The sequence below is a fragment of the Tenrec ecaudatus genome, chromosome 14 (assembly GCF_050624435.1).
Source record: "Tenrec ecaudatus isolate mTenEca1 chromosome 14, mTenEca1.hap1, whole genome shotgun sequence".
NCBI lineage: Eukaryota > Metazoa > Chordata > Mammalia > Afrosoricida > Tenrecidae > Tenrec > Tenrec ecaudatus.
The window spans coordinates 12,327,681-12,352,847 of record NC_134543.1 but is presented as its reverse complement, the minus strand read 5'-3'; the positions used below and the strand labels follow the sequence as shown (position 1 = coordinate 12,352,847).

The following is a 25,167-nucleotide window of genomic DNA, read 5'->3' as shown; positions in this document are numbered from 1 at the left end:
AGTCTGTAAGTCCCTGTACAGCCTTAAGTCTGGCGATCATTTTCCAAAAGGTCCAGCCTCAAAAATTCTACGTTGCATACACAGGATCACTAGAGTCAGAGTGGACTTGACTGTAACTAAGAACTACATTATTGATGCTGGCCCAGTCAACCAGAGTAAGGTACATGGATGGATGTGCTCTATATACAAAGATCCCCCTTAGTGTGAGAAATCAGTTTCTATACTTCTTTTTAGCAATTCTACAACTGATAGGTAGAGGTGGTGAAAAGGGAAAAAAGGAAGAATATAAGTAGAATGTAAGAAAATAAGTAGAATGACTTGAACACCAAGTGAGAGAGGATGATGAAGGGATGAAATTGTTATACCCATAAATTAACAGGTATGGCAGAAACTGAAAGAAAAAAATACGAAATCTTTGCGAGACTACATAAAATTGTAGCTCACTTACACAGTCATTTCCAACGCATTACAAAACAAAAGATCATGGCCATAGGGTTGATGGCAACTCATTTCGACCCTATAGGACAGGGTAGAACTGCCCTTGTGAGTTTCTCAGGCTGTTAACCTTTTATGGGGAGTAGAAAGCCACATCTTTTTTCTCCCAAGGAGTGGCTGGTTTTGAACTGCTGACCTTGCCAGATGGAAGCCGAACTCGTAACCACTACACTACCACCTTTAGTCACTCTACAGGATAGGTGGATTCCAAGACTTTAAAGGAATAGACAGATTCATCTGTCTCCTGTGGGACAACTAGTGGGTTTTGAACCATTAACCTTGAGTTTATCCACTATGCCACCAGGGCTCCTTGTAACTACAAGGCTACCATAAAGAACCCTGGTAACTCAATGATTAGGTGTTGGGCTGCTAACCAAACCACCAGCCACTTTGGACATCCTATGAGGTAGTTCGACTCTGGGTTGGAATCAACTCAATGGCACACAACATCTTCAGTGAAGAAAACTATGTTCCTACAACATATGTCATGAGGATTCTACTTGAGTAAGGATTCAATCCAGGAAATGGGCTCTGTAGCTTGGAGGCTACCTACCCTCTCCTCCAAGGTAAAGTGGGCTCAGCAATTGAGTGAGGGGAAGGCATACTCACACCGAGACTCATCTGTCTTCAGCCACAGAGGCTACAAGTACTTCCATAAAGAAACTGCCCTCCTTGGGCCTTAGGTAAGTGAACAAGCTCTTCCACCGAGAATTGGGACTACATTTGAGAGCGTATTTACAGACCACGCCCCCCCACCCCCCTCCACCAAGGGCCCAAATGCTAAGAAAACTAAAACCACCTAATCCTTGGACTATAATCAAGGTCAACAATTTGAATCCACCAACCATTCCTCAGGAGAAAGAGATTTTCTGGTACCATAAAGATTCAGTTCCCCTGGAGCAGCTCTAGTCTGTCCTACAGTGTTGCTATGAGTTGGAATCAATTAGATAGCAGTGAGTTTGGCTTGATTTTTGGTTTAATCCTTCTAGTAAAAAGCCCTGGTTGTGCTGTTGATTAAACCTGAGCTTCTGATGGAAAGGTTGGTAAGAGTTCAAACCCACCAACCACTCCACAAGAGAAAGATGAGGCTGTCAGTAACCCTAACAGTATTGGGATGAGTTAATCAGCTTGATGGCAGTGGGTTTGGTTTTATATAACCCTTTGCAATGTAGACAGTTAATAAGGCCCTTTTAGCCATAATCCCATTTTGGAGGGAATGCTCATCAGCGGAACATGTTTGAGATCTGTGTCTGAAAAGGCGGCGGCACCGAAGCTGTGGCATGATGATGGAGGCTTTGGGAATGTGAAGCAGTGCAGCTCGTGGGCTTCCTGGGTCTGGCTGAGAGAAGGTGCTACTTTGGAGCAATGACCATGTCCTTTTAGTTTACTGATCCCCTCTTGGGGTAAACTACAAAGTTCTCCAAGAAAGTCCCCCAATTGTGAGTTTTGCATGAGCACCACAATAAATTATGGAACCCAGCAAAAAGGTGGAGTGCCAAAAGAGGAATGGTTGGTGTTAGAATAGGTAAAGACGGACAAAGCGTGGAGGAGGCATGTCTGACTTCTCTAGGGAAGCCAGAAAAGGTAGATATGCCCCAGTGTAGTTTTCACCTTTTTCTAATGATGGGCTTCCAAAGTGATACAAATAGTTTGTGCTTGGCTATAGCAACCAAAAGGTTGGTAATTCAAAACCACCCAGGAGCACCAAGGAAGAAAAGCCTGGCAGTCTATTTCTGAAAGAGTCAATGAAAACTGGGAGGGTGCTACTCTGAAACATATGGGGCTGCCACGAATCAGAAAGGGCAGGAAAGCAACAGGTTAACCCTCTACTACCTCAGTTGAAATCAATGTTTGAAATCACTCTCTTGATTTTCAAACAGCACTAATTAAGTAGTATGAAGAGTAGAAAATGCCTGTGCTGGAAAAAGGAATTGGAATCCCAGCTACACCATGTAGCAGATAAATCTAATCAAGTTACTCAGTGTTTCTGAGAGCACCTACAAAAAAAAAAAACTAAGACAAGACCTTTCCCACTTCACAGGGATGCCAATGCTCCCTACTGTCCTACCCAGCATAGTGCGGTTTCTCGCTAAAGTAGATGAACTGGAAAAATGACTACTTCTATGGTGGATACCTAATATATTCCAACACCTTTATTAAATACTTATCTTATTTTAAAGAAACCGTTTAGGGTGAAAGCCAGGGTAACTTAACAAAGAAAGGCAACTTGGATGGAAAAGCCCAGGTTTAAAGTTTCTGTGTAAACTATTTGTTTTACTGAAAACCACAAACATCTCATTACAGTAAAAACAAACTCAAATTGCCCAATTGTGTGGTGAAAGGTGACCTTAATAAGCCAACAAGAAAACTGTCATGTGTGGCTTGGGGATACTTTTTCTTTAAGTCTCCTTAAGCTAAGCATATTTTAATTTTCTTTGAAATAAGTTTTGAGTTTAATGAAAAACACAGCAAATAGACATCAAACTAATTATAGTCATTTAAAGCACTGAAAATGAGGGACAAGTGATAGGCTACAAGTCAAACCCAAACTCACAGTGTGAACACTGACTTGGCCTACCTGTTGACCTAGCTATAGTGATCATAAGCAAGTTACTTAGCCCTCTGAGCCCCCGTTTCTTCATCTGTAAAACAAAGCAATAATGGTATTTGACTTCTTTTTCATATAACTATGTTGTTCTGTTATACTATGAGCTTGCCAGTGAGTTGGAGCTGCATTGACTACAATAAAAGTGAATGAGGACTGCTGCCAGGATTTCTAAGTAAAATGTTTAAAGATCTCTGGCACAGGATAAGCATTCAGTAAATGTTAATGATTATTCATATTTGTTGTTTTCACATGAGGAAAAAAAGATAATCAATGAACGAAAATGATTGGTTACAATATACTACTTCCTGGGACTTTTCTAAGCCCACTCTAAGGATTTAGTTTTCCTTACAATTTAAGCTTCACAAAAGTGTCAGAATCTAGGCCAGCATTTTAAATTTGTTTGATAACAACTGAAGTCATGTGTTTAAGCCATATAATCTTCTCTCCAAAGAGAGGGAAAAAGTTTCAGACCTAGAGCTGAAGTGGCAAAAATCAAAATGGAGAAGGAAAAAAAGCTACAAACGATCATGTTAGGAGCACAGGATTCCTTTTGATGGCACACTAAGTCTTAATATTGACGAAGAACTTATTTGTACAAGTCAAATTTAAACGCAAGTGTAGTAAGGTTTTATGTATATTTTTCAAAGATCTACACACTGAGATCGAAGAGCTACATGTTTTTAATCACAAAAGCAGCTGTTTCCAAACCACTGAAAAGTTTGTCAAACACACAATGTGTAGTTGATTATGATAGTCCTACATAAAACACTATAATAGTCAGATGTACCTTAATAGGCAAATAATAAATCTCAAAAATTAAATCCCGTGGATTCAAAGCCTTACACATGCCTCCAAGAAATTAATCTCCAGTTAAATTACCATTTAAACCACGTTTCAATTTAATCCGAACATCAAGAAGTGTAGAGTTTTGTTTTTCCAAGAACTGGAGTTCTGCTTAGCGTGTAATTGACATGCATTCTTTGAAAATAATTTATTAAGAATTCGGATATAGAACACGGTAACCATAACAAACGGAAATTATAAACTGCAATGTTAACAGGCCAGTGGAATAAGGCCCCTTTCGAATGGATTTGGAACAAGGTGAGGCGGTATTACCGGCCTTAACGAAGTAGAGGCACAAATTGCTGGGAGGGAAAAGGAACACGTTTTTGAAAACTCCGAATCACTATCACTCTCAGCACAACCTGGCTGGTGGGTCTCAGGGCTGTTTCAAAACAGATGAGGTTTAACATGTGAGACGCTGGAGGCCCGGGAGCAGCTTTCAAACGTTTCAAAAAATACTTACCAACTTCTTGCCACCTGTTAACGGAACCAAAATGTGCGCGCACACACACACACACCGTTCAATCAATCAAAGGAGCTCGCGCGCCGGGACCCAAGCCCGCTCGTCTGCCCACAGCCGTGGTCGCTAATGGGCCCGGGCTGGGGCCGCCGCCGGGGACCCTCTGGGTCGGAACGGGGGCCACTAGCCCCTCTGCTCTGGGTAAAGCGGTGTCTCCCTCGGCGAGCGCAGCGCCGGGACCCCTCCCGGGCCCGGGATCGGGAGCGAGCAGCGGGTGACGAAGCATCGCGACGAGCCGCGCGCGGGGCCCGGGGCCTGCGCTCCCCGGCGGCGGAGGCGCAGAACTTTTGGAGCGCGAGCGGAGTGTCCCCGCGCCGGCTCCCGGGCCTCGGCGCCGCCTTCCTCAAGGTCACCCCCGCCCCCAACACGGCACCGGGCGCACGGCGGAGGGGACCCGCGCGCGCTCCCCGGAGAGTCGCCGGGAACCCGGCCCCACTCACCGTCGCTCTCGGCCCGGACCAGCAGCGACATGCCCTTCAGCCGCTCCACGTAGCCCGACGACACGTGCCCGGTGCCCCGGTCGTCCCACTGGCGGTCCTCGTTGAGCGTGTACACCTTCACCCGCCGCCGGGTGTCCGTCATCGTGCCGCCCAGGGCCTGGGCCGGGGGCCCCGGCGGAGTCGCCTGGGCTGGGGGCCCGGGGCGGGCGGGCGCCGAGGCAGGAGGGCGCCGGCGTGCGGGGGACGCCCGGCCTTACTGCCGCCGCTGGTCGCCGAGGGACCGCGCCGCCGCCCGCATGGCCCGAGCTCGGGGCCGCCGCCTTCCCTCGCCCGCTCGGCGCTATTGTCCAGGCCGGCGAGCCCGGCCGCCCCGAGAGGGCGCCCCGTGCGGGAGCTCGGCCGCCGGCCGCGGGGGGAGCTCGGGACGCCACTCACTCACTGCCCGGCTCCCGCCTCCGCCATCAGCTCCGCGAAGTCGCTTCCCGCGCCGCCTCCTCAGGCCGCCGCCGCCGCCATGTTTTCCTTCCTAATACCTGGCCCTGCCACCGCCGTCAGTGGCTCCGCTCCGTGCCCCCGCCTTCGAGTGTCCGAAAGCGACGACGGCCCCCGCTTCTGCCAAAACTGCCGCCGCGGATCCGGAGCCTCCGGGGGTCTCCAGTCGCCCGAGCGTTCCTGGCTGCTGGAGGTTCCTTCCTCTTCGCCACTGCCACCGCCTCTTCCGTCTTCCTCACAGAGCCGCCGCCGCCGCCATCTTGGTTCGCCCCTCAATAGCCGCGCGCGGGGCCTCCCAGGCAGCAGCTGCAGGGGCGACCCGTTGGCTCCACCATTTAAAGAGACAAGCGCGAGGCCTGGCGCCTCGCTGCCGCGGAGGCCGCGAACCCGGCGGGCGCCCAGAGGCCGGGGTGGCGGGAGCGCCGGGAGAGGGGGAGGCGGAAGGCTGGTCGCGCCGGTGACGGCCCGGGACTCCCTCGCGCTTCCCTGCACGCACTGCCGTGCGAGCGCGGGACGGCGTTGCGTCCGTCGCACACTGAGTACGTCATCGGCGCGGCTCCGGCGCCGCCGAGGGGCGTGGTCACGCCTCCGCTCGCGGTGGGCCCGGCTGCCCGTCGGCGCTCGCGGGGTCGCAGCCCGGCTGCCGGGCAGCTTTCCTGGTGAGGCCCGTCTTACCAGGGCCGGCGGCTTGGGCCCGGCGCGGTGGCCGCGATGGCCAGGCTAATGGAGAGTGACCTTCTGGGCGCGGACGCGGCAGCCTTTCGTGCCAGGGAGATGGAAAAGCTGCTGGGAATGGCCACAGGTTTGGCTCGCAAGGCCACAGACAAGACAGTTCGCTGGGCCAAGTGACAATTCAGAAACCCAGTTTTACGTTCCAGCCGCGCGCTCCATTTCTCTTCGTCAGAACTATTATTTCGAGCCCTTTTCGTTCCAGAAGAACTTGAGAGGCTTGTAAAAGCAAATGCGCTAATCCCTGACATTAGCTAATACTGTTTTGGAAGCATCTATTTGATGGCAAAACAAAAACAAATCCTCCTCACTTCAGTAGATTCCGACTGATTTACGTATGGTAATTATTTAGGACAGATTAGAACCCGCCAGGTTTCTAAGGCTGTAAATCTTGAAGGACGGCATCCTGCCCACCGCCAACACACACCCTCCCACGCCCTCCACTCCCCTCCAGAACAGTATGAGCTCTAAACTATTGAATTACTGAATGACTACTTTTCTTGATGTCTAACACTGTTAATCTTCCCAAAGGAATAACGTATCATTCTTATCGCTCATGCAAACAATAGTCACTATTTAAAGGACATTCACTGTTTGCCAAGCTATCTAGGTCAATGCTGCCTAACAGTGCATAACTTAAAGTACAAAGAAGCAGATGAAATTCAGTTTAATGTGATATTTAAAAACATTCTGACATGAAATCAATAGAAAATATACGATACGTCTTTAAACTCTATTGTCTTTTTTAACCATAGAGATAATCTCTATTCAAGTGCTAAATTTTCATAGAAATTCCTGATTTATGTTTCGTTAAATTTTACCCCTGAAAAAGATTGACAAACTCAAGTAGGTCCACCCAAAAGAGTTCCCCAAACTGAGTCAAGTACCAATTCTTAAATTTGAATTTTAACTAGGTAAAATAATCTGGAGTGACCACTCCCTGGAAAGGGGTTAGTAAATAAGAGGACCCTGGGTTTATAGCAGCCCAACAGCACAGAGTAAAATTGCTGTGTTTTGGAGTCTGTAAATCTTCATAGGAGCAGAAAATCTTGACGAGCAGCCAGTAGGTTCAAACTGCTGAGCTTGAGGTTAGCGGACCAATTTGTAGCCTAATACTCCACCAGCACTCTTGTCTTGCAGGAAGTACCGTTTGCATTACATCCACCCATTCAGGAAGAGGGCCTGATAGCTTGACCAACCTGCAAGGTTTACCTGGGATGAAGTGTTTCTTGGAATACCATACTTTACCATTAACAAATCAGAAATTGGGTGCTTCCTGCTCCATTATGACAAATGCAACACACACACAATGTGAGCAAAGAGTAGCCTACAACCTTCATCTTTTAAAAACAAAAATGAAATTTTATGGAAAAAAACTTTTTTTTTACAATACAATGGGCAAGGTACTAATCTCTAAAATCTATAGAAAACGCTACCACCTCAATGAGAAAAATAATAAGGGCAAAGACCATGGACAGGCAGTTCACCAAGGATGACCTCCAACTAGACAACACATGTCTGAAGAAATTCTCAATCACTAGCCTTCCATTCAGGAGATACAAATCAAAACAATGATGAGATACCACTTTACACGGACACCAATCACTCACTACCATTGAGCCAATCCTGACTCAATGACCCTATAGCAGTGGTTCTCAACCTGTGGGTCAAGACACCTTTGGGGGTCAAACGACCCTTTCACAGGGGTCACCTAAGACTATCAGAAAACATTTCCGATGGTCTTAGGAACTGAGACTTCACTCTATCCATCTCCAGGTGGGTCCGCCCACATGAAGATAGGAGTATCTGGCATGAGCGAAGACTGTTACCCATGCTATACCATGCTTCAAGACAAAATTTCATTTATTTGTCATGGGAAATAAATATTTCGCAATATAGAATTATATATTGTTTTTGTGATGAATCACTATGCTTTACTTATGTTCAATTTGTAACAATGAAAATACATCCTGAATATCAGATATTTACATTATGATTTATAACTAGAAAATTTACAGTTATGAAGTAGCAATGAAAATAATGTTATGGTTGGGGGCACCACAACATGAGGAACTGTGGTAAAGGGTCGTGGTATTAGAAAGGTTGAGAACCACTGCCTTATAGGGACCCTGTCCATGTAGGTTTCCAACAGGAATACATTACAGGAGTAGAAGGCCTCATCTTTCTCCCACAGAGCCACCTGGTGGTTTAGATCTGCAGACCTTGTGGTTAGCAGCCCACCACATAAACCATTATTCTACCAGGGCTCCTCCGACATTGATAGCCAAATTAAAAACAACAAAATAAAACAGATAGTAACAAATGCTGGAGAGATTGAAACCCTCTTACACTGCTGCTGGGACTGTAAATATGTACAATCACTACTGAAAGCAATATGGTGTGGTAGCATATCTGTTGTCAATTTGAGGATTAATAGTGAAGGGGCGGAGTCTAGCCTGTCCATCATTGTATGGCCAATGAGGTCTATGTGTGGGCATAGCCTTCTGAAGATTCTGGGAACTCCTGTATTTCTTCCTTGGTGGTGGGAAATTCTCTCTACTCACTTTCTGAGAGAGCTTTCCTGACAAGACACATGGCATGCTGAGATGCCTCTACCCCCACTGGATCCACAGACTGCACCCACTGACCTGTGATCTTCCTGCATTCGGCATCATTGCATGTGTTTTGTGAGTCTGAAGAAGTCTTTATAGATCGGATATATGGGCTAATATCAGACTTAGGGACTTTATCTGGACTGGGCTGGGATGTTTTCTCAATATTCAATTGCTCTTGTATATGAAGCTCTTATACACATTTGAGTGTCTATGAATTTGTTTCTCTAGTCTACCCAGAATAACAATATGGTGCCACCTCAAACAACTGGGAATAGAAATTCCATATGACCTGGTAATCCCTCTGCTAGGTATGTATCCTGAAGAAGAAACATAACATGAACAGACATGCACACCCATGATCAGGGCAGAATTGTTCACAATAGCTAAAAGAAACAATCTGAAGGCCAATCAGCAGAAGACTGAATAAACTGGTATACACGCAATGGAATACTTCATATCACTAAAAAATGAAAAAAAAAAAGATGAACCATGAAGCACCTCATGACATGGATATTGTTAAGTGCCACCTAAATTCCAACCTATAGGGGACCCATGTGCAACAGAACACAACCCTGCCCAGTCCTTCACCATCCTCATAAGTGTTCCTATGCCTGAGCCCAGTATCAACCACTGTGCCAATTTGTCTAAGTGGGACCTTCCTCTTTTTCACTGCTCATCTGCTTTACCAACATGATGTCATTCTCCAAGTACTGGTCTTCTTGTGAAACTCTGTCCAAAGTATGTAAGAAAAAGCCCACATGAAATAAGCACATCAGTCTGTGTGATCTCGAGGTGCTGAAGGATCAGTTATCAGGCATCAAAGAACAAAAAAATCATCATTGTGTGGTCACTTTCCTGATACAATGGCTGAAGACAAATGTGTGCATAAGCAAATGTGAAAAAAGCTGATGGTGCCTGGCTATCAAGAGATACAGTGTCTGGGGGTCTTAAAGGCTTGAAGGTAAACAAGCAGCCATCTAGCTCAGAAGCAACAAAGCCCACATGGAAAAAGCACACCAGCCTGTGCGATCACAAGGTGTTGAAGGGATCAAGTATTAGGCATCAAAGAACAAAAATCATATCATTGTGAATGAGGTGGGGCACAGAGTGGGTACAAAAAGCCCACCTGTAGGCAACTGGACATCCCCTTACACAAGGGTTGCGTTGAGGAGATGAGCCAGTCAGGGTGCAGTGTAGCAACGATGAAACATACAACTTTCCTCTAGTTCCTAAATGCTTCCTCCCCCCACTTGCCACTATCATGATTCCAATTCTACCTTACAAATCTGACTAGACCAGAGGATGTACACTGGTACAGATAGGAACTGGAAATACAGGGAATCCAGAATAGACGATCCCTTTAGGACCAGTACTGAGTGGCGATACCCAGAGGGTGGAGTGGAAAGGGGGAGCCAATTACAAGGATCTACATATAACCTCCTCCCTTTGGAATGGACAACAGAAAAGTGGGTGAAGGGAGACATCAGACAGTGTAAGATATGACAAAATAATAATTTATAAATTATCAAGGGTTCATGGGGGGGAGCAGCGAGGGAGGGGAAAATTGAGCTGTTACCAAGGGCTCAAGCAGAAAGCAAATGTTTAGAGAATGATGATGGCAACAAATGTACAAATGTGCTTGACACAATGGATGTATGTATGGATTGTGATGAGTTGTAAGAGCCCCCAATAAAATGATTTAAAAAAAAAGTCTTCCCATCCTTGCCTCTAAGGAGCACTTTGCCAGTACTTCTTCCCAGACAGATCAGTTTGTCCTTTTAATCAGTCCATGATACTTTCAATATTCTCTAGCGCCACAATTCAAATGTATCGATTCTTCTTTTGTCTTCCTTATTCAATGTCCAACTTTCACACGTAGATGAGGCAATTGAAAATACCACGGCGTGGGGCAGGCGCACCTTCCCCCTCACAGTACCATCCTTGCTTTTCAGCACTCTCACGAGGTCTTGTGTAGTCGATGTACCAGTTGCAATGCTTCTTTTGATATCTTGACTGCTGCTCCCATGAGCATTGCTTATGGATCCAAGCAAGACCAAATTCTCGACAACTTTGCCCTTTTCTCCATTTATCCTGATGTTACCTATTGGTACAATTGTGAGAATTGTGGTCTTTACACGGAAGGCTGCAGTCCTTGATCTTCATCAGCAAGTGCTTCAAGTCCTCCTCACTCTCAACAAGCAAGGTTGGGTATCTGCATATTGCAGGCAGGTTGTTAATAAGCCTTCCTCCAGTCCTGATGCCACCTTCTTCTTCATATAATCCAGCTTCTCTCATGACATTCACAGCATACAGATTAAATAAGTATGGTGAGAGGATGCAACCTTGTCACACATCTTCCCTGATTTTAAACCATGCAGTGTTCCTTTGTTTTGTTTGCAGAATTGCCTCTTGATCTGTGCGCAAGTTCTGTACGAGAACATTGAAGTGTTCTGGACTTCCCATTCTTCTCAAGGCCATCCATAGTCTGTTATGGTTCGCATAGTCGAATGCCTTGACATTGTCAATAAAACACAAGTGAGCATCTTTCTGGTATTCTCTGCTTTCATCCAAGAGCCATCTGACATCAGCAGTGATAACCCTTGTTCCATGTCCTCTCTGAATCCAGCCTGAACCTCAGGCAGCTCCCTGTCAATGTAGTACTGCAATCGTTGTTGGATGATCTTCAGTAAAAATGTCCTTCCATGTGATATCAGTGATATTGTTCTACAGTTCGAGCATTCTGTTGTTTCACCTTTCTTTGGAATGAACACAAATATGGATCACTTCCGGTCAGTTGGCCAAATAGTAGCGGTCTTCCAAATTTCCTGGCATTGCTAAGTAACTGCTTCCAATGCTTCCTCAGGTTGTCAAAGCATTTCAATGGAGACTCCACCAATTCTTGAGCTTTTTTCCTCTTAATGCTGTCCACGTAGCTTGAACTTCTTCCTGCAGTATTGTTGATTCTTACTCAAATGCTACCTCCTGAAAGGGTGCACTGTTGACTAGTTCTTTTTTGGAACAGTGACTCTGTGTAATCCTTCCATCTTCTTTTGATGCTACCTGCATCACTTAGGATCTTGGTTATATTCAAGAGTCTTTCTACATTGCAACTCAAGGCTTGAATTTTTTCTTGAACTCTTCCAGTTTAAAAGATGCGGAGCGTGATCTTCCTTTTTGGTTTTCAAACTCTAGGTCTTTGCACATTTCATTATAATATTTGACCTTGTCTTCTGGCGCTGGTCTTTGAAATGTTCCACTCATCTCTTTGCCTTCATCATTTCTACCATTTGCTTAGCTACTCCACAATTAAGAGCAAGTAGCAGAGTTTCTTCTGACCTCCATTTTGATCTTTTCTTTCTTTCCTGAGACGTTTTTTAAGAAATAATTTTATGCAGGGGCTCTTACATTCATTACATCAGTAATATCAAGCATATTTGTACATAGGTTGCCATCATCGTTTTCTAAACATTTACTTTCTATTTGAGCCCTTGGTATCAGCTCCTCTTTTTTCCTCCCCCCTACCCTCATGATCCCTTGATACATTATAAATTATTGTTTTTCTATCTCACACTGTCTCCCTTCACCCAACTTTCTGTTGTTCATCCCCGTATGTGTATGTGGGCGGTGGTGGTGGTGGTTGTTATGCGTCCATCATTGCAATTGCTTCCCACTTCCTCCCCTCCCTAACCTCCCTCCCCCACCTTCCCTATACTCTCCTGGTAGCTCTACTCCCATTTCTGTTCCTGAGGGGTTTATCTGACCTGGATTCCATGTATCATGAGCTCTTATCTGTACCAGTGGACATGTTCCAGTCTAGCCAGAACTGAAAGACAGGCCTGGGGTCATGAGAGTGGGGGGTGAGGAAACCTCAAAGAACCAGAGGAACATTGTGTTTCATCGGTGCTATACTGCGCCCTGATTGACTCATCCCATCCTTGTGATCCTTCCGTGAGGTGATCTCCTATTGTCTACCTATGGGTTCTGGGGTGTCTGCTCCAATCCCTCCTCGTTCTCAACAATTCTTTCCTGACTTTTTAATTACCTTTTGCTTTCTTCAGGAATGATGGTCTTGATGTCCTCCCAAACCTCACCAGGTCTTCCACTATTAGTGTTCAACACATCAAATCTGTTCTTGAGAAGTTCTCGAAATTCAGGGGGGAGAGACTCAAGGTTGTATTTTGGCTCTAGTGGACTTGTTTTCACTTTCTTCTGCTGCAACATGAACTTACATATGAGCAATTGACGGTCTGCTCCAAAGGTAGTCCTTGGCCTGGTTTTGGCTTCTCCATAGTCTCTTCCCATAGATGGAGTCAATTTGATTTCTGTGTATTCCATCTGGAGAAGGCCATGTAGTCTATGGAGAAAAATGTATTGCAAAATTCTATTACACAATCGCTAGCTTCTTTTCTGTCACCAAGTCCATATTTTTCAACTAATTTTCTTCCTCTGTTTCCAATTTTTGCATTCCAATCACCAATAATTATCAATGCATGTTGATCACCTGTTTGATGGATTTCAGGCTGAATTCATTGGTAGAAGTCTTCAACTTCTTCATCACTAGCTTTTGTGGTTGGTGCATAAATTTGAATAACTGTTTTTTGTTAATTGGATTTCCTTGATGGCAGATAGATATGATCCTATCACAGACAGCATTGTCCTTCAAGATTGATTTTGAAATGTCCTTTTTGACAGTGATTGCAATGCCATTCACTGTGAATGTTTTATTCCTGGCATAGTAAATCATCTGATTTTCTGAATCAAAATGGCAATACCAATCCATTTCAGCTGAGTAATACCTGGGATATTGATATTTATGACATGGATAGACCTGGAAAACATTGTTCTGAATGAAATTTGTTCATCACAAAAGGACGAGTATTATATAAGACTACTGTTATAAATAGATAAACTATTTTATAAAAACTAAGATAAAGATTTTCATACCAAAGGGAACACATGCAGTCACCACGAGTCAGAATTGGCTTGACAGCAACTAACATGGTGGAAAGGACAGACCATCAAATGCTAGCAGAGCTGAGTCAAAGCTTTGGTTCAACCTTGATATTGGTGATCTTGGACAAGGCCCTCAATCTCTATTGGACCTCAGTTTTTTTATCTGGGCAAGATGACCTTTAAAGATATATGTACTTCTAGCTTTCAAATTTCATTAAGTATGTAATGATGATGTGAAGGAGAATAGAAATCATTACATTTTCCCCATAAAGGAAGCTGCTAATACATGAACATTTTCATGACATTCATGTGCACTTTATTGGGGGGGGGGGAACCCAAGTAATATAAACAAGTAAAAAATTTTTTAAAAACCCACCATACTCAGCAGGAAAAAAAGATTCCAACCACTAGAAAATCATCCATTTTCTGATGAACTATTTTTCATAAATTACTTAAATATTTAACTTATGTAATACTTGTGACAAAATGTTAGCATCCCGTATCCTGCCCTTACCACAATGCTATCAGAACCAAGGTTGTCATAGCAACCTCCTGTGACAGGTGACCTTGTCTGGCACCCTCCTCACAATCACGGACATGCTTGAGCCCATGGCGCCTGGCGCAGCTGCAACCTTCTACCATCCACAATGCATTTCTTTACATGCAAAAACCACCTCACAGAATGCTGGCGAGCAGCTCTTCCTGTGTTGGCCACAAGTACAACCACTGACAATGCATTTCCAAAGAACAAACTGGAAAGAAACTCCGAATGAACTATTTCCTACAATAATACATATCTTTTTTTAATGTTTGGGGAACGTTTACATAGCAAGGTACATTCCCTTTCAACAACTTCCCCATAAATTGATCAGTGACCTGAGTCGTGTCAACATTCTTTCTCATTAAGTTCTGGTGGTTCCATTTCTTTTGTTCCCCAGCCCCCTTATCTTTTCATCTTTGCTTTGCATGAAATGGTGACCTTTAGACTCCTTCAGCTTTGTTTTTAATAGCGCGCCCAGCTGACAGGTCCCAGCTCTTTATTCTGTGTGTGCCTCTGATTTTCTCCTGAAGGGTGTTCTCAGGAGAGAGTTCTGGTTCAAGGTTTAAAGTGCGTCCCAAGGCGACAGTCTCAGGTAGTCTTGTTTTTTTAAAGAATTTGGGATTTGTGTTGCACTTTCCTCCCATTCTCACCAGAATCGATTGTACCCTTGGGAATTATTTAGGATATTCTAGGGAATAAAATCTTATCTGCAATGATTGCTATATGATCTGTTCTCGGTTCTGTAAGTGCCTATGCAAAAAAAAAAAATCTTGAAAGAAGAAGGCAGTTTGTCCTCTCTGGTGCAGCTTTCTGGGTGGATTCTTCATGAGCTCTAGATTTAGTGCTACAAACATAGACTCGCGTCAAGTAGAGCTGTTCTTGTAGAGCCACACATCCGTGCTGGGAACACTCTCAGTATTGACTGTAACCGGAGGATGGAAAGCAAGCCTGTGGGGTCGGAGCTTTGTTAACTAGCCCAAAGCTGTTTCCATGTCCAGGAGTTGCAGTTCCTATGAGGGAGCTTTCAAAGTTCGCCGAAAAAAAAAAGGAACGGAGCGAAAATGCACTCTTCTTTTTGAAGCGCCTTCATATACCTCTCTAGTCTTAGCTACAGTCGTGCATGTGCTTTCCTCACCGAGAGCTCTTTATGGGGCCAGTGGCTGTATAGAATGGATTTTTAAAAATCACAGACTAGATTTTACCTATTTGATTCGGATTCTGAGATTTGAGTGAGAAACGACAGATTAGCTCTTATGACATCAGTCTTTCAGGGACTACACAGATATTCTGTTACACGGAGATTCTGTGGTGTCAGTTTTAAAGACATAGGTGAACTTTGAAATTTTAGGTTCACTCAACTAAACATTTACTTACAATGTTTTTTCTATTTGGAGTTGGATCAAAGAACAAATTGAAGAGATAAGAATAGATGAGATTAAGACCATCCTTCAATCACGGACTGAATGGGAACATCATGTTTTCCCTGAGAAGCAGTTAAAATCAGACTTATTTTCCCAAGCACTCTGCAAGTCTGATCAAAGCTGAGAACATGACCTGCAAGATTAGTGTGGGAAGGGAGAAAGTTCATGGTCTAAGAGAGACATTCTCAGCCAAGACCAACCCTGTTAGGCCAGTGGTTCTCAATCTGTGGGTCGCGACCTCTTTGGGGGGGGGGGTTGTCGAATGACCCTTTCACAGGGGTTGCCCGATTCATAACAGTAGCAAAATTACATTTATGAAGTAGCAGCGAAAATAACTTTACGGTTGGGGGTCATCACAACATGAGGAACAGTATGAAAGGGTCACGGCATTAGGCAGGTTAGGAACCACTGTGTTAGGCCATGAGGAAATACCAGAACTGAGCAAGAGATTGCCAAGAATTGTAATCAAGAGCAGAAGTCAGGGAGAGGGATCCCGGGGAAAGAGCGCAGGCAGTCTGGAGAGAAGGGAATGGAATATGCGTTTGGAATTGGGTGTTTTCACTAAGAACCCACTGACCAGCTCTTTCCCCAAGCTGTCTTAAGAAGAGTGAGCGCGTCCCTTATTTGGTTTTCCTTCCATTAACAGGTTGGAATAGTAACAGGTGTGAAATATAATCTTAGATCCATTCAGCGCACCATCCTCTTTCCCTCCATTTTTTCCAGTCTCTTCTAATATTGATGAGAATTTGGTGTAGTCTACATGGCAAATTTCATCTTCCTGCCTATTGGTTGATATAGGATCAGATGGTGAAAAGAGCATGGGTCTACTTGGTTACCAGAAATCCTAAGAGACAGAAAGGAGATCTGTTGTGGTGATACATTGGGCTGCTAACCTCCAAGTCAGCAGTTAGAAATGACTGGCTACTCCGAGGGAGAAAGATGAGGCTTTCTCCTTCTGTAACGAAGTACAGTCTCCGAAATCCATGGGGGCAGTTCTACCCTATCCAGTTGGGTTGCTATGAGTCAGAACTGACTCGGAGGCAGTGAGTTTGTTTTTTGTCTTGGTAAGGAAAATAGTGGCACAAGTGGAGGTTTTGACCCAGTTAGGAATATTCAGACTTTCAAAATAAACAAGGGAACGATTATGGCCAATGCATTATGGCCTATGTCTAGCATTTTTTCCTAGCAAGTAGCTTCATTCATTCATTCAGTGGATCCTTAACCCTTGACTGATAGAGAATCCATCAGTAAACAAGAGATGGTCCCTGGCCTCTAGGAGTTTATGAGCTATTGGTGGTATGACGTGCATCAGCCTCATATCTCCTTCTCCTGGTCTTTTTTGACACAGACAGTCCATTGGATGTTTGCCCCAGAAGCACACAATGGGAGGCTGGCACAGGAGGCTGGCTTTTGGATACTCTTAGGATAAGATATGCCAGTAAGTATCAGAGCAAGGATAAGGAGGAAAATAAAATGGCAATGTGGAGTCTTAAGAGTTCTTTGTCTTCCAGGTTCTCAATCCTCAGAAAGTATATTAGTCAGCCCAGAGAAGTAATAACAATATCACCCTAGTAATTGTCTGATGTCAATGTTCAGAAGATAATCCAGCAGGTCAATAATTTTGTTCAGGGTCATCCTAATTTCTCGTGTGGAACAGAAAAAGAAAAAAGAATTTGGCAATGGAGCTCTTGCATTATGAAGACTTTTATTTAAGTACTTTCTCTGCATTTATGAGCTGTGAGACCTTGGGTATATTATTTAACCTCTGTGACTCTCATTTTTTGGATCTAATAGTATTCATTTTATATGTGAGATGATTAAATTAATTTTTACATTAGTAAATTAGCTACACTGTAAAGCCTCGTATGATGTCTGAAGTGTACTAATTCTTAAATATTTGTTGAATGAGTACACAAACACTACGTTCAAGATTCATTAAAACAAAACAAAAACATGTTGCTATAAACTTCATTTCGATTCCTGGTCACCTCATGTGCGTCATAGGAGAACCAGGCCTGCCTGCTCAATAGAATTTTCAATGACTACGGTGTGCCCATTCCAAGCCATGGTATTTCCAACCACCTCCTATACATGTGAAAGCTGGATATTGAGTAAGGAAGACTGGAGAAAACTGAAGGAGAATCGCTACATTTGAATTACGATGCTGGTGAAGAATATGGAAAATACCGTGGACTAAAAAAAAAAAAAATCTGGGCCTCGCCCGTCCTTCCCTCCCCAGATGGTGATGTCGCGGCTCGCCGGAGGCCTGAGGCGGCTGTGGGCAGCACGTGGTACTGGGGCCTCGGCCTCTTTCCCTTTCGGCACCGAGATGCCCAAGAAAGCTGCTGCGATGAGCAAGGGTAAGAGCCAGATCAAGGAAGCCGAGAGACCACTTCCTCCCTCAGGTCCTGTGACAGTTAATCCTCAAGGTTGTGTCACCATAGCCATCCATGCCAAACCTGGCGCCAAACTCAACGCTGTAACAGATTTGACTGCTGAAGCTGTCAGTGTAGCTATCGCAGCCCTTCCATCAGAAGGTGAGGCCAACGCCGAGCTCTGCCGCTATCTCTCCAAGGTTTTAGGACTCAGGAAGAGCGACGTGTTTTTGGATAAGGGTGGCAAATCTCGTGAGAAGGTGGTGAAGATTCTGGCCTCCACAACTCCAGAAGAGCTCTTGGAGAAATTACAAAAGCAAGCCGAAGATAAATAGAGGCAAGAAATGTAAAAATATGTCCTTGAGAAATGTTTCTATTACTAACAGTGAAGAGGCTTTTAAATCGGAAAACATTAAATGTACAGAGAAGCATGGACTATTTTTTAATATCTTGAATACAGATTTTAAAATTTCTGGTCCAAAATGCCTTGGAGTATGTTGACCTGATTTCATTGCACTGTAAAAGAACAGAGCTGGAAAGGTCATTAATCATGGCCTGGTTTAATGCTTTGCGGTTTGTGGTGGGACTCCTGGTGCCCAGAGGTTGAGAGACTCCTATCAAGATCACACTGGGCCGAGTGAGACCAGAACCCAATGCCCGTGGTTCCTAACTGAATGCAATTTATATTGATTGTAAATTAAAACATCGTATTTCCACACACACAAAAAAATCTGTCTGGGAAGTACAGCCAGAATGTTCTTTAGAAGTGAGGATGGCAAGACTTTATATCACGCACTTGGACATATTATCAGGAGAGACCAGTCCCTGGGAAAGGACACCGTGTTTGCTAAAGTAGAGGGGCAGCATAAAAGAGGAAGGCCGTGGAGGAGATGATCGGCCCAGCGCTGCAACAGCGGCCTCGAGCTTTGGAACGATGGTGGTGCAGGACTCGGTGCTGTCTCTTCTGCTGCACATCAAGCCGCTATGAGTCGGAACCGATTCAGTGGCACATAACAAACACCCACCACCACCACCTAGCTGTGCACATAGAGATGGAAGAAGGTGACATCGTGGTGTGTGGCGGCCGGTGAGTGTTGCCAATGCTGTTTATTCTGATGGCACTAGAAACCTGCAGGAGACCACAGAGCAGATTCTGCCCCAGTAAGAGTCTCTGGTCAGTGGTGGCTGTCCGGTATCCATATCGCCACCTGCCGCCAGAGTATGCTCGCAGGCAGGTGTGCTGAGAACACACAGGACCTCCTGATCATCATCTGCTCATTAATGCTCTCAACATGTTAAAAGCTCACTTCCATCGACTCAATTCCAACCCATAGCCACACTAGAACCGCCCAGTTTGGTTTTCTGAGTCTATAGATCTTTCCTGGAGTAAAAAGCCTCATCTAGCTCCCATGTGGGTTCACACAATTGACGTTGTAACTGTTGACCTTGACTTACATGTAACGACATGTAACCCACCACGCCACCAGGGCTTCTCAACGTTTGTTAAGTGCCTACTAAAGTTCACATTTTATTATTGAGAAAGTGAACATGGTGTGGCCCCCAGCTAAGGATGGCCTAAAGCTAAGGTGGCTTGTCGTTTCAGAGGATTCCCAACAAACTGAGTGAAGACCCTCAATGAGATTAGGTGCTGGAGCTGCTGAGGGAGCCAGGAGGGATTTCATTCACGCCAAGTGACAGGACTATACTTTCAGGTGTTGGGTTATTCAACTTGGTGGAAGGGCCAGGTTCTATTCCAAGAAGATGTTCTCCATCTGCCTCCGCACTCTATTCCCAGAGGTTGGAATGATATCGGAGTCATTGTACTGGAAAGGCTGGGGGCTGTCACTGGATAATTCATTGGATCCTTCCAAGTGACATTTCTCTCCTATCCTGGCTCTTGCCTCATAGCATTTAAGAAGAGCACCAGCCATCAGGGGATCAGACTCTTCTGGGAAGAGTTAAGAAGAGCATGGCTAGAGGTCATTGGTTACATACTGGCCTTCTAAGAGGCTTGTTCACGGAAGGAGAGTGCCAGTGTCGATACATGATGCTCAGAAATATCCTTTCCCCATCTGGTTCCCACACAGAGAATGAAGAAAAGCTACATGCAAAAGGAATGCCTCAATGGTGTCTGGAAAGTTGTTTACCTGCATCTTCTCTACACCTTAAACCAAAATAACCCCTAAGTCAGTGGTTCTCAACCTGTGGGTTGCGACCCCTCTGGGGGGTCAAACGACCCTTTCACAGGGGTCACCTAAAACCATTGGAAAACACATATTTCTGATGCTCTCAGGAACCGAGACACCACTCCTCTATCCGTCTCCAGGCGAGTTTGCCCACATGCAGATATGCCCACATACGAGTACCCGGCGTGAAGACTGTTACCCATGCTACACCATGCTTCAGGACAAAATTTCATTGATTTGTCATTAGAAATAAATATTTCACAATATAGAATTATATATGGTTTTTGTGATGAATCACTATGCTTTAATTATGTTCAATTTGTAACAATGAAAATATATCCTGAATATCAGATATTTACATTGTGATTTATAACTAGAAAATTTACAGTTATGAAGTAGCAATGAAAATAATGTTATGGTTGGGGGCACCACAACATGAGGAACTGTGGTAAAGGGTCGTGGTATTAGGAAGGTTGAGAACCACTGCCTTATAGGGACCCTGTCCATGTAGGTTTCCAACACGAATACCTTACAGGAGTAGAAGGCTTCATCTTTCTCCCACAGAGGCACCTGGTGGTTTAGATCTGCCTATCAGATATTTACATGGCGAGTCATAATACTAGCAAAATTACAGTTTTGAAGTAGCAATGCAAATGATTTTATGGTTCGGGGGGGCCACCACAACATGAGGAACCGTATGAAAGGGTCGCCGCATTAGGAAGGTTGTGAACCACAGTCCTAAGTCTTCTCAACAGTGAACAATAGTTCAGCTTTCCGGGTAAAGAATGTCCGCCTTGAGATCTGTGCTCTTTTAAGAGCTTTCTATGTAAAACCAAACTGAAAGTCGCAGCGAACGACGTTAGCTAGGAAACGTAGGGAAACAGCAAGCTTATGTTGGACAAGGAAGGTGTGAATGATTGCACAACTGTGAGTGAAGAAGGGAGACGTCGGACTGTGTAAGACATGACAAAATAATAATACTTTATAAATTATCAAGGATTCGTGAGGGAGGGATGGTGGGGGAGGGAGGGGGAAAATGAGGAGCTGATATTAAGGACTCAAGTAGAAAGCAAATGTTTGGAGAATGATGACGGCAACAAATGTACAAATGTGCTTGACACAATGGATGTATGGATTGTGATAAGAGTTGTACGAGTCCCCAATAAAATGATTAAAAAAAAGAATACAGTCAACGTTGTGAGGTCTTAAGTGGTGTTCTGTAATTTATCTCCAGATTCTAATATCCATTACATTGACTACACAGACCTGACAGACAAAATTCATGATTAAAGGACTGATTAGGGAAGTTAACAAGTTTTAAGGTCAGTGAGAAATTCTCAGGGTTGAGTTAGTTAAGAGGACATGTTGCAAAGTTCTGTCAAGTTTGCTAATAAATACCCAAAGGGCATACCACTGTGGGTCAACAAACCCAACTCCCTAAAATAAATGCCCAGAGCCACCCCACCCCGGGAAGCCTCTGCCCAAAGGCACTCAGCTCCACTTCCATGGGTCAGCAAGTTCAACTTCCCCAGCTCCATGCCCAGAAGTAGGTGCCTCACTTGCAAGCCAGGGTCCTGCACAAAAGCATTTCACTTAACTTGCTCTGTGGTTTGAGAAGCCCGTTACTCTGTTCCATGCTCTGGCTCCTGGTTCTGCAGCTGCTGCTCCTCTGAAGGTGTAGCTTCGTCTGGATCCAGGAGGTTCACTGCCCAGGAATCTTGGGTCCCGAAGACATACTCCACTCCTGGCTCTTACTGGTAATAAAATCCCTCCTCCTGCTTCTCAGAGGGCTCATTTTGTACACAGCAGGATGGCATTCCAGGGAATCCTGTTTGCAATGACTCACAGGTGAATCCTATCAGTACCTTCCCCCACCTTCTTAGCAGACCCATGCAGGGAAAGGTTGTTTGGTGGGAGTTAGAGACTTTGACTCGAAGAGCCACAAATGTCACTGAATTGTACTGCAGAGACGGTATATTCTGCCGTGTATATTCTCACTAACAACATTAAAAATAAAATAAATGACACATTCATCAAGTAATATAATACAAATAAAATAATGAAATGCACACAAAAAAGAAAATAAATGGAATAGAAATATCTTCTCGGAGCTCTTCGCAGTAGAGCAGAGAGCTGCTCCTTGTGCTGACTCAGCACTCCTCCTGCCCTGGACACGGCTGCTGCTTGAGACTTCTCCAAAGTGTTACAGAGCAAAGTGAGGACCGAGGTGCGACTGACTCAGGCCATGGCGTTTCCAATCACCTCATATGCATGTGAAAGCTGCAGACCGAATAAAGAAGATCCAAAAATATGGGTGAATGTGAATTATGGTGTTGGCAAAGACATCCCCATGTTCTGTCGGAGAATGAAGGACTGGAGACTCGATGAGCTGCTAGCTACAAGGTCAGCAGTTCGAAACTTCCTGCGACCCCGTGAGAGGAGATGGGCTTTCAACTCCTGTAAAGAGTTACAGCCTCAGAAACCCACAGGAGGCAGCTCTACCCTATCCTTCAGGGTCCCTAGAAGCTGGCCTTTATTTGATGGCAGTGACATTGGTTTCGGTTGGGTCCAAAGAACAAACAAATCTGTTTTGAAAGACGTTCGGCCACTAGCATGCTCTTGGGACATACTTTGGACATGTGATCAGGAGAGACCAGTCCTTGGTAAAGAACTTCATGCTGTTATGTGAAAAAGACAACCCTCGATGAGACAGATTGACACAGTGGCGGCAAAGAGGGGCTTACGCGTAACCATAAGTGGCGCAGGAGCAGGCAGTGTTTTGCTTTGTTGCACAAGCATCTCTGTGAGTCAGAAATGACTTGCCAGCCCCTATTGAACAACAACATACAGACTGATGAAGTACAGTGAGAGGACAGAGCCCCACGCACATCCTCCTGATTTGAAACCATCCAGGATCTCATTAGTCTCTGAATGACTGCAGGTGACAACTGAGCACAGTGCAGTGCTCTGAGATTCCCATTCTCTGCAATGTCATCCACAGTTTGTTAATCCACGCGGTCAAATACCTTTGCACAGGCAGTAACACCTCTCTGGAATTCTCTGCTCGGTTCACCTCATGTCAGCAGTGAGAGCCCCTGTTCCACATCCTCTTCTGAATCAGACTTGAATTTCTAGCTTGAATTTTCCTGACTACATACTACAGCAGCCGTTGTTGGGTTACTGTCATCAAAATTTTACTGCCTGTGATATCAATTTGATAATTTCTGCCCCCCACAAAAAAAAATCACAATGGAGCAGCAGAAGGTCATTAAAAAGTCACGTAAAGGGGAAATGACCAAATTAGATGCCAGAGATCCTGAAAATTTCTCTTGAATTTAAGAGGCTCTGAAATTTGCTCTTGAATTTAGAGTCATTAAAACAAACAGAAGAAATGATAAAGCAAAATGATAATCGGACAGAAAATTCCAAAGGGCAGCTTGAAAAGGCAAAGTTAACTATTATAATGTTATGTGCAAAGACACGGAAATGAAAAGACCCAAAGTAAAGAATCAGCTTAGCGTAGTTCAAACTGAAAGAACTGAAAAAAAGATTCAAGCCTTGAGTGGAAATATACAAAGATTTGATGAGCAAAATATTGAACCGTGCGTGAAGTACCTAAACAAGATGGAAGGACGACAGAGTCAGTGTACCAGAAAGGATTGGTCTACATCCAATCATTTCAAGAGGTAGCATGTGAACAAGAACCGATGGTATTGAAGGAAGGAGTTCAGGTTGCACCGAGGGCTCCAGGTGAAAAATAAGGCTCCAGAACCGGACGGAATCACGATGGAAATGTTTCAGCACATAGAGGCAGCGCTGCAGACACTCACTCACATGTATTGTGGGTGAAGTCCTGCAGCACTGAAGACGGAAGAGCCCCTGGCAGCAGAGTCAGCAGTGGCCATGGCTTGGCATTTATTGTCAGAAAGGATCTTGCTAAATCCATCATGAAGTTCAATGCTGTCTGTTATTGGAGTTTATCTATCCGCCTTCAAGGAAATCCAACCAATACCGCTGTTATTCAGATTTATGCACCAACCACAAAAGCTAGTGATGAAGAAATCGAAGACTTCTACCAAACATGCAATCAAGAAGCATTGATAATTATGGGTGATTGGATTGCAAACGTTGGAAACAAAGAGGAAGGGAAATATGAACTTGGTGATAGAAATCCAGCTGGAGCTCACATGATAAAATTTGTCAAGACCAAGGACTTGTTCATAGAAATATCATTTTCAACAACACAAAAAAGTGGCTATGCCTGTGGACTTTCTCAGACAGAACACACAGAAATCAAATCAGCTACATCTGTGGGAAGACATGATGGAGAAGCTCAATATTCAGGAGCTAAAAGCAGACCAGGGGCCAACTGTGGAGCAGACTAACAATTGCTTCTATGTAAATTCAGGATAAAGCTGAAGAAAATGAGTCGACGGGAGCCAAGATGCAGCCTTGAGTCCATCCCACCTGAATCTCAGCATCACTTCAAGAACAGATTTGATGAACTGAACTCTGATGAGGAAAGACCTGCTGAGCTTGGACAGCAAGACCATCAGGCATGCAGAAAGCAAAGGGTCATGAAAAAGCCCGTGAAGAAAGAAAAGATCAGAGCGGATGTCAGAAGAGACTCTGAAACTTGCTCTTACGCGTAGAGGGGTTAAAGCAAATGGGAAAAAGCATCCTGGTCATGGGTTAGAAGGAATTTAGTGGAGGATTAATCCATCGGAGAACTCTGCAAACTGATTTCGGGCTTTCACTGCCATCCCTAACCCGCCCACGGAGTGCTCAGAAAGTAAGGTCTAACACAAGCTTGAACATGGGACTCTGGGACCCCAATTCTTTTTACTACAAAAACAAACAAAAACAACCCACTGCCATCAAGTTGATTCTGACTCACAGTGACACAGTAAGAAGAAATGTCCAGCCCTGGGAGAGTAGTGGTTACGAGT

The 25,167-nt window shown here is 44.5% G+C and overlaps 1 protein-coding gene and 1 pseudogene across 2 annotated transcripts in view; one reads left to right on the top strand and one right to left on the bottom strand.

Annotated features, from left to right (window-relative positions):
• PPP4R3A (protein phosphatase 4 regulatory subunit 3A) overlaps nt 1-5,898 on the bottom strand; it is a 49,940-nt gene extending 44,042 nt beyond the window's left edge. The window contains exon 1 of one of the 2 annotated variants that reach the window (XM_075532347.1): nt 4,907-5,898. In XM_075532347.1, the coding sequence (XP_075388462.1) occupies nt 4,907-5,048 (142 nt within the window). In that variant the 5' untranslated portion in view covers nt 5,049-5,898. The remainder of the gene's footprint in view (nt 1-4,906) is intronic. The other variant, XM_075532348.1, reaches the window with a different exon arrangement.
• A 12,004-nt stretch (nt 5,899-17,902) lies between these two features.
• LOC142426445 (UPF0235 protein C15orf40 homolog pseudogene) lies at nt 17,903-18,419 on the top strand (annotated as a pseudogene).
• The last annotated feature ends 6,748 nt before the right edge of the window (nt 18,420-25,167 follow it).